The sequence below is a fragment of the Schistocerca serialis genome, chromosome 3, assembly GCF_023864345.2.
Source record: "Schistocerca serialis cubense isolate TAMUIC-IGC-003099 chromosome 3, iqSchSeri2.2, whole genome shotgun sequence".
NCBI classification, from domain to species: domain Eukaryota; kingdom Metazoa; phylum Arthropoda; class Insecta; order Orthoptera; family Acrididae; genus Schistocerca; species Schistocerca serialis.
In genome coordinates, this window is record NC_064640.1 from 612,730,526 (window position 1) to 612,741,208 (window position 10,683).

The 10,683-nt window shown below is 36.4% G+C and overlaps 1 protein-coding gene across 1 annotated transcript in view; it reads left to right on the forward strand.

The window, feature by feature from the left end:
• The window catches only part of LOC126470496 (inositol-pentakisphosphate 2-kinase-like), a 103,340-nt gene extending 92,924 nt beyond the window's left edge, over positions 1-10,416 (forward strand). The window contains exons 7-9 of the mRNA XM_050098368.1: positions 6,137-6,234; positions 6,435-6,854; positions 9,981-10,416. Of these exons, the coding sequence (XP_049954325.1) occupies positions 6,137-6,234; positions 6,435-6,854; positions 9,981-10,140 (678 nt within the window). The 3' untranslated portion in view covers positions 10,141-10,416. The remainder of the gene's footprint in view (positions 1-6,136; positions 6,235-6,434; positions 6,855-9,980) is intronic.
• Positions 10,417-10,683: the final 267 nt, after the last annotated feature.

A 10,683-nucleotide genomic window follows, 5' to 3' on the forward strand; every position in this document is an offset into this window, starting at 1 on the left:
ATCTAAGCAGTCTGGACTTTGGGATGTGCATATCAGTAGGTTATGTCTTTGTTTTGGTGAACTGCACATCCTTCTATTAATATATTGAATTTACTGATCACTCCACTTCTCTGTGGATGATTTAACAGTATGCAGCAAATATGGGCTTCTTCAGTCATTTAGGCACAGATTATCTAAATGTTTCAGTATTACATTATTGATGTGATAGAAGATGGAACTGATTGATCTCTATGGTAGAAGATGAAACTGATAGCTGTGTACTATGTGCTGTTGCATATCTTATTACATAATCTAACTTCAGTATGGTGTATTATTTTGTATAGGGATGACTGAGAACCTGTGTTTATTTCATCACTTTGCTCCAACAGATTGAGGTTGTTGGTGTATTTTGTACATTTCCCCTCAATTTCACAATGGATCAGATATCACAAAACTGATTGACTGTTCATCATCATGGCACTATGCTGATTGTGTCCCTGTCTTTGCATTTAAAGTGTGTTCTCTTTGAATTTTTTATATGTTGCATACATTTGGATCATCAACCCCTTCCTCATTAAATAGTCATTCAACATGGAGCATACATGTGTTGCATTAGAACATCTGATTATTTTAAAATGATTGCTATCTTGTTTATAGGCCTGTGAATGACTCAATGTCTCCACTGTTTGATGAGTTGTTACATTAACTTCTAAATTATTTACGTGACCATTATCCTTCATTTATGTTTTCTACACCAGCCAAGCTAAAAACGCAACTGACTGTAATTATTTCTCACCTGTCAGCATACTAAGTGATATTTCTTCGGTACTATTCAAGAAGAATATCTTAGGGATTGAATGAAAGAAGAGGGACTGTACAACAAGTAGACTATTAGTATTTAAAGAAAGTTTATTTAGAAAATAAGTCTTTCAAAATCTTACATGGTTTCTCTTTGTCATCTAAATATTTCATACTTAATTGTAAAATTGTATCACCAAACCCTGAGTTATAGTATGGTCAAATGTTGGCATAAATTGTCCAGACCAGTGAGTCACAAACTTATTTGGTTCATGACACCCAAAATATACAATTCATTGCATTCAGCAGGGCAATTCCTTGATAATTCAAACAACAAGTATTGCCTCCTTTCTTATGTATTGGTTGGGTTACACCTTGTGGAATTCTTTTATGATTCTATATCCATTTGATAAGTTTATGGAATCGCTTATGGAAACCAAATCCTCCATTTTTCAACAGTTCTGCAGTTATTCTACCAGTTACTGGTGCCTGATAGTTTCAGACAGTGCTTCCTCTAATGTGGGTTCTTCTATCTCTGTAATAGAGTGGCTGCTCACACATGGTAGTATTGGATACAGAATTCAATTGAAGTATTCTCTCTATCCAGAACATCTTGTTTATCTGTCAGCACATTTCCCTCCTTGTCTTTATATGCTGTTATTATCTGTCTACATTTTTGAATACCTTCTTAAATTTTTCTTATAAAATTTTCCATTCCCATTCCATTGGTTGTGTTCTTCCATCTCCTCTTACTCCTCCTTATGGCTTCCCTTTTTTTCCTTTTACGTAACCTTGCTGCCTCTGTACTCTTTTTGTTATATGAGGGGCATTTAATGAGTAATGCAACACTTTTTTTTTCTTAGTTGAAAAAAGTGGAATTTGTTGTGGGGCATCATGGAATATTCCTGCTTCAGCCCCAATTTAATGAAGTTTTGATAGGTGGCGACACTATACATAGCTTTCAAAATGGTGTCTGTAATGGAGGTGCATTCCAAGCAAAGAGATGTCATGGAGTTTCTTTTTTTTGGAAAATCAGAGCATCACAGAGATTCATAGATGCTTGCAGAATGTCTACAGAGACCTGGCAGTGAACAAAAGTATGATGATGAGTTGTCGGGCAAGGTGTCTCTTATCTTTGCAACAAGGTCGTGCAACCTGTGTACCAGCTGGCCAGACACAGCTGTAACACATGCAAAGCTGGAAAATGCAGATACTCTCATTCTAGGTGACTAATCGATCACAATCAAACACCTCACTGCTCAATGGGACATCTCTGCTGGTAGTGCTGGCACACTCATCCACCATTTGAGGTACTGAGACCAGTGTGCCCACTGGGATCCTCACTGCCTGAGCAACAAAGGACCATGTCTGTGGAATTGCTTGCATCTTATAATGCTGATCATGCCAAATTTTTGTTGAACATTGTCCGAAGTGATAAAATATGGATTTGTCACTTCAAACTGAAAACAAAATGGCAATCCATGGAGTGGCACCACACAACCTCTCCTCCAAAAAAGAAGTTCAAAGCCACATCCTCAGCCAGTAAAGCCATGGTGACAGTCTTCTGGGACTCTGAAGCAGTTATTTGGTTTGATGTCCTCTCTTAAGGTGCAACAATCAACTCTGAAGTGTACTGAGCTACCCTCAAGAAACTGAAGAATTGACTACAGTGTGTTTCTTACCACAAAAATGCAAATGAACTTCTGCTTCTCCATGACAATGCAAGGGCTCAAATCAGGTCTGCTCACCCAAGAGGAGCTCACAAAACTTTAGACTCTTCTTCCTCATCCACCCTCCAGTCCAGATCTTGCACCTTCTGATTTCTCTCTGTTTGGCTGAGTGAAGGATACATTCCATGGGAAGCAGTACATGGATCATGGAGAGGTTATTGATGCAGCAAGATGTTGGCTTTGACATCAACCAGTAGAGTGATAACATGCAGGCATACAGGGCCTCTCAGTAAGGTGGTGTAAGGCCATCAGATTGAATGGAGATTATTTTGAAACGTAGAATTTTGTAACAAAAAGAGTTGGGAACAATATAGTTTATTTGGATCCTGAATAAAACCAACCTGCTTTCATAAAAAAATGTGTTGCATTACTTATTGAATGTCCCTCATGTAACGGTTGATTTGATCTTGTATTTCATTGTAATCACTTATGTTCTGCTTTCTTTTCCCGCTCCACTGCCTCTCTACATTCTCCATCATATCAGTCTTTATTTCTGAGTCTTCTTCTTCCTCCCAGTTCTTCATATGCTTTTGTGTAAATTGCATTTTTAACAGAGTTCCAAACTTTTTCTGTGTGGTCTCCACTACGTTTGTAACTTCTATCTCAATCTCTCCTGATACTCTCGAGAAGTAGACCTATCTTTCAGTTGTTCTATATTCCATTTCTTTACTCTGGTACTATTTCATTTGGTGGCCATAGCAAGTTTCTACCTCATTTTGGCTTCTACTAGGTAATGGTCAGAATCAGTATTAGCTCCTTCAAAAGTGCGTCCGTGTTTCATATCAGATACCCATGTATTTGATACCAATATATGGTCTATTTGATTTTCTTTGTTTCTTCCTGGTATTTTTCAGGTCCCTTCGTAGGTATTTTTCCTTGGGAAATAGTACCTTACTGCCTTCAACTCGTCTGCAGAAATGAGTTAGGGAACCCTCCTGCCACTATTACTAGCTTCATCGTGCAGACTTTCCTTACCAAACACACTTCTGGAAGCCTCTTCCTTGACCAGTTTTGCGTAATAGTTACCAAGGACTATTTTGGAGTCATATTTAAGTAAGCTATCACAAAACCTCCTCTAGCTGATCATAGAAACAATCCACCCTTTTCTCATCTGATTCCTATGTTGGAGCATATACATTCATGAAGGTCACACTGTGACATTTGCCTTTGATATGTAAGGTACATATTATTTCATTATGTGCAGTGAAAGCAATAACAGATCTATGCTTATCCTTTGAACTATAAATCCAACTCCATGCTCCCCTGGTATCTTTTTCCTGAATAATATAGGGAGAATTTATGCTTATGAATCTCGCCCCTTCCCTTCAACCTGATTTCCTGAAGTGCAACAACACCTGTTGCATAACTTAGCATCTCTTCCACAGTAAGATTCATATCTCCTACCTGCAGCAGTGTATGCACATCCCATGTTCCAAATTAAGCACCAGTATATCCATATTCCTGTTTCTTGGTGCAGTTTGTCTACATAAGGCCAATCCAGCATTTCTTGCTAAGTTTTTCATGATGACAGGCTTTTACAAGGCTGGGTAATCAACTCTGCACTCATCCCCCAACCCAGAGGACCAGGCTTTCATTTTGAGGTTAGCTCCCCTAGAGGGGTTGATCATTTAGCAGTCTATAGAGAACCCTTACCCTATGGTATAGGGCATGCTCCATGGCTCCTTTGCTGGGGCCAATCTGGCTTGGGTGACCCTGCCAGTAGCTATGCTATACCCAGCACAGATCCCAGCTTTTTCAGAGCTCACAAGCCTCTCCACTTTGCACATAACATGCCTTCAACAAGGTAGTGTCTGCTAGGGGGGCCTAATGCTGTTCATGATCCTTGTGTGCTCTACCAAGCCTGGTAACAGGACTAAACATGAACAACACTAATGGTGGCTGTTCTGCCTGTTACAGATAATTTCAGCTCTAACCATTTATGTGCCTGCCTACAAAGTTACATTGACATCTGACCATGTCTTCTGGGTACTTCACTTCTTTTGACAGACTATACATTATGACAAGAGAGCTGTTAGTGGTAATAAAAAAAAGCATATATTTGTGTCACTTAATCTCACTGAATTCAAGAAAAAACTGTGTTAACTGGCTAAGTAATTATATTGTTACTATATTCACCATTGAGATCTGCATGTGTTTATTAGAACTCCAAATCCACAGTCCTCCCCCCCCCCCCCCCCCCCAAGCTCCTAGGGAAAGGAAAAAAATTGGCATAGTCAGGTGCTCTTCTTTCAAGAAAATAATTTACAAGTCGGCATTATGTATTTTTTTAACATGGTCAGAGCTGGAATTTTCAAATGGATACTTACAAGCCACCATTCGTCTTCCAAAGTATTGAAAATGCTCCATACCTCGAGGTCTAGGGCCTACCCTACAAACTATCATGTGGATGCCTTTGGTTTGATGTAATAAACAAAAACCTTGTAGAATGTTTATTTATCTTCCAGGCATAAACAGTGAGACAAGTACAGTGCACTGATATATCCTACTGCATTAGTGATACAACCTTCATACTAGACAAAGGCAATACAGCACCATACTGAAAACTTTTACATCTGTAGTTGTCAAAGTGTCTGCTTGCTACACTAATCAGTATTGTGTCATGACCCTAAGCAACACCCCACTTTCAGCTAAGGCTGGTTCTTGTAGTCTGGTGGCTTGTGACACTGTTCCCATGACTTCAGACTGACTCTACATCAGAATTATGATGAGTCTAATTGATCAAAGTAAGTTTCATATCATTTTAAGTTATGCTGATGGCCAATTACATGGATAATTCAGTGCATCTAGATGGCATTTGGAATTCCTCACAAATTTGTGGTTCTGTTCACACGCAAATAATGTTTACAGTATATTGGTTGAACTGGGTTGAATGGGGGCTGGAAGGGCTAAAAACATACAAAAATGAAATGTTACTGTGCATAGGCTATATCAAACAACTCTGTTTGATCATAGTGATATGAAACTGTATATGGATTTTGTCTAGGCAAAGTATTATGGGAGTTATCAGTATATCTTCATCCAAGTTTCAATTAATTAATAGTAATTACAACATCAACTGTTAAGTAAAACTAGTTATCAAAATCAAGACTTTTGACCTCATGCTTTGATTGAAATACCACATTTGCTTGAAAAGGCTTTTCTACAATGTGTCAAAATCAAGATGAGCAGTGCTCTTATATCAGGATCTGCAAGATTAGATCACAGGAGCTATCTTGCAGATGTCACTGAGAGTAAACGGTGGTTTTGGCTGTGAATGAATGCCGGTAAAGCTGGGGAAAATTCTAAAAAATAAACCAAATGTGAAAATTTAAACCACATGAAGGAAGCAAATAAAATACATACAAATAAAAAGACTGGTATGGAAAGGGATGGATAATTTAAAGCAATTTTATGTACTAAAATATATCGATACGAGTGCTTCTCAGTAAATGATGCAGTGGGTTCATTACTGTCATAGAAGGCATCTAATGCCAAAAAATTGTTGCTATGCCCCTGTAGCACAGTTAGGAAACACTGGCCTGGACTCTAAAATATGGACTGTTTTAATTTAATGAGACAAATACACAAGTGACTTATGTGTTATTAAATCATTTCCTTTCTTGCCACAGAATGGAGTAATTGTATATGGTGATGGAAGAAGCTCAAATGATTTGTCTTCTGTACTTCTTCAGTGGTTCTCTGCCTCATTGGACAAGAGCACTAACAGGTAAAGCCCTCTTATATTATTTTATTAACTGATCCATTTCTACCAATGCTATAAAACTACTACTATTGTAGTTAAGATTGCAATATGGCCTTTATTTGTGTTGTAGTAAACTTCACACTTCAAACTTAAGGAAAAACAAATCAGAATATAACATGTTTTCAATTATATGACTATTATAGTGATGCAATGCTTTGTTGCAGGCTTGTCCATAAATTCTGTGATATCATAATCAGAGCACTCACTCATGTAAAAAAGAATTCTGCACCTGAAATCAAAGATGCAACTATACTTCTGGACAGTCAGTATCCATTACATCTGCCAAAAAGTCTTGTTGAGACAGCTACCAAAAATTTCAGTGAAAATAAATGTACATTCGCTGAAGGACAGCTACCAAAACATTGTGTACTTGATCTTATTATTCGAGGGCAGCAACAACAGACACGTGGGGCCAGCTGGATCTATCATACCTACAAGAAATATGAAAGTTTTAAGGATTATGAGTACATTCCAATGGTGTTAAAAAAATCTGTGAATTCAGATTTATTGGAAATTCATCGTTATTTACTAGCAGCAACATTCAAAGACTGCTCTGTAATGCTTACTTTTCAGCAAGCAACTGAGTAAGTATGCTTATAACAACACAATAATTTTCAATTTTAGGTCTTATATGAACTGTTAAAAGAAATGTGCACCACCTCCATGACTTGCATAGTTTGCATTTTTTAATAGGTAACTTCTTTTTTGATGCTCTTCTGGCCACAGGAAATATTATGTATTGCCACCTGTGTAATCTAGGTAAAAATAAACTAGCATTTAAAGTGCAGTTCAGCAGAATGTTATGCATCTCCAATCTGGAATGGGACAAAGCAGCTTGTGTATACTGTTCTACTTGTCGTCATGTCTCAAAGGGTCATTTGAAGCCTGAACCATGTACACCATCTTACTTAATGCCAAGAAAAGTTGTCAGCGTGGGATGCTGCCTACTACATTAGAGTACACTATAGCATCTTCATTCAAATTACAAAATCCTTGACCCATGGTGCATGAAGAAAATGGGTAAGGAAACACATGGAATGTAGTCCAGATCAATGATATTGGGTTCTCTCCATTGACAGATGTAGAGTTTCTCTGATGTCTGATGACTGTTTTAGAAGACTGTGGAGATGGCCAGCTACCAAAACACATCTCAGACATGTAGCACCATGCATTCAGCAAGGAGGGAGTCAAATTTTGGGCTGATATGATGTTGATCTCCATGCTTCTCATAATAATAAAGGGTAATATGAGGGCTGTATAGCATTCAACCTATTGTACAATCCAAAAGTCAACATTTTGTTGACAGATTCATCTTTTGAGATGATAATGTGCAAAAACACCACACTTACCTTGTGAAAACCAGCAGGATCCAGCCAAATGTAAAGGCTTGCAGTATCTGCTGACTTGAACCCAATGGATAATGTTTTGGGCCAGGCGAAACTTGTTCTGTGTCACTGCAGGAATCTTCCTCATACACAGGATCATCTTAGGAGTGCCACCGCTGAAGAGTGGGATGGATTCAAGCAGCAAAGTCCCGATCACCTTGCAGGTAGTATGCCGAAGGAGACCAGAGCATGTTACAATGCACAGGATGGAGCACCACACTTTCGGAAGTTATGTAACATGTTTTGAATCCATAGAAAAACTTTTCAACAACCTGCCTTTGTTTTGTTAATTTCTTCACTTTTATTTCACAGCAAAGCTATGTTTTTAGTTTCATAAAACTTATTCCTTCAGTCCTTGTTCCACTTGAATCCCAGTTCATGCACATTAGCAGATATGCAGGTGGTGCAGCACTATTTTAAGGAGTTTTTATTGTGTATTTTAAGTTTTTTATATCTGTGTGTGTGTTCTTGTGTGTGTGTGTGTGTGTGTGTGTGTGTGTGTGTGTATTTTCAGTAATTTCCTTTATCATTACCAATACTTCTCTTTTCTAGCACCCAGACCATAAACAACCTCTACAAAGACTTTAAGGAGTTAACATTAGTATAGCCTGTGAGTGCACATTAAATGTCATGTTGACAAAGAGTCAAATTTAAGACAGTTGAAGAATATGCTATAATGACAATGCCTTCAGCTGTATGTATTAATTTTTATTTATTTATGACAATTTTTGGTGGTACAGTTCACAGTCTTCAGGTCCCTAGATACAGCAAACATATAATTCATTTATGTAGTATGATGAATTCATTTTTATACTGTTAAGAAGGATATATTTGCTGTATCTAGGGATATAAAGATGGTGAATTGTACCTACAAAACCAGGTGCAAATAAATCAAAACTGGTACACACAGCTGAAGGTATTATCATTATTGCATATAAACATAGCAGCTGCTGTCATTATACTTGTTGGAAGGTGGATGCACATAAATTAAAGAATGCTGCGTTGGGCAACTCCTTCTTCTCCACTGAAGAGTATCTTCACACAAGCTTTTAAACAGATGTTGCAAATTATTTTATAATTATCATAAAGCACCATAATATAACAGTCCTTCTTAATGTTAAGTCATTTTATTAAAGACAGATACATTAAAGTAAATGTACATCTTTGATTTCTTTCCACATTTCAGAGACCACTCTCTATGTAATGTAATGTAATGTAAAAGATTTTCAAAGCATCAGATCTGTGTCTTGGTATAAGAGGAGCTAAGAAATCAAGGCATTTTTTAACATGTGGGAAATTTGGTTTTGAGTCTATACAAGTATTCTGGTGAGAAATAAATATCTGAAGTAATTTTACTATTATTAAGAACACAGTAAAACAATAAAACTGTCTGTACAAAAGACAAGAAAGTAACATTAGAGTACATTTACACAAGTCATATTTTGTTGATCTCACAGAGGACGCTCTCTGGGATATGAAAAGAATTCAAACCTGGACATTTGATTTGAGTATAATACAAGGAAATGACTTAACTATACAATTGATAATAGTTTTGCAGTGCTAGATTAATCATAATGTAATCCAGCATATTAGTTTTAAGAGTTCCTGTGAAGATATTCGTAAATAGAGTAAGAGTTGCCCAACAGAAAATTCTTTAATTTAGTCTGATGTTCTACTATATTATCAACAAAACATTTAAGATAATCTGCTTAATACATATGTACACACATTTATGTCTTCTTTCTGTGCATGCTTTAAACCCATGTTGTCTTTATAGAGTTTGTATTTGGTCCTAGCTTTATATTCACGCTTTGCACTATGTTTGGGAAAAGAGATATATCGGTAATAAGCAAAATATATTTTGTAAAAATACTAATTTATCTTCACTGCAGCAGATGAAGCGATAGCAGACAATTGCCAGAACGATGTATCACAATTTTATTTCATTATGAAACTGAGAATAATGAATAAAAGTTAAAAAGTTTTGCATTTGTGCTAAACAGCTCCAATCAACATGTTGGCAGTGCCGTAGGACAGAAATCAAAATTTTCTGTCATTTTCATTTCTTCTTCTTAGCAAAATAATATTTTAAATTTATTGTTTTATTGACACTGATATCATGAGAAATTAGTCATTATTTTAAAGGATAAGTGTTAACAAAGGATTCATCCACAGTACTGATGTTTCTGGAATTCACCAAGTGTCTGTTACAGATGTCCCCAAATACCCTTAAAGAGAAATTTCTAGACAGGGATTTGAACATATGAGTCTCCTAAATATCTTAGTATATCAATCAGGCAAATACAATAACTTTCCTGTTCACAGGTCACCATGCGGCATGCACCTGGAGCAAATTGTAACTGATGATGAAGGTATGCTATATGCCTTTGATGTCCATGTTACTGATCTTGATCCAAAACCTTGGTCATGTATTGAGAAACATCGGAAGAGAGATCTCAGGATATTACAAGCTTGTAAAACTTAAATAATTATGTACTTATGTTTGTACCTGACTAAAAGTGTATTTACCAAAGATAATTATTGGAAAGGACATCCACCCTTCACAAACAAGACTGAGTTTATAAAGGAATCTCGTTACCTTATTGTTACTGTTTACAAAAACAGCAACATGTATTATTTTATGGTACAAGACTTGAAAATTTTTTTATATATTACTCTCACAAAATATTTATTGTGAGATGTTATAATTTATTTTTAAATAATTTTGTGTTAGAAATAGCTCTCCTGAGACTAGATGTTCACAAAAGTATTTATTTATTGCTATTTATAAATGTACACAGCTGAAAATGTTTTATATAAAATTGACATTCCTTTAAACTAAAATTGTTTATTATTTACATCATCCCATGCATCCTGTATTTTTCCTGTAATTTTTTTGCTAGTTTTCATGTGAACACTGAAAATCAGTGATTAGTTTCACCTTCATTAGTTGTTAACTCTTTATAAGCCACAATTCCTAGGGATCATGTTTGTGTTGCATAGTTTCCAGTTAATGCAAGTTTTCTTG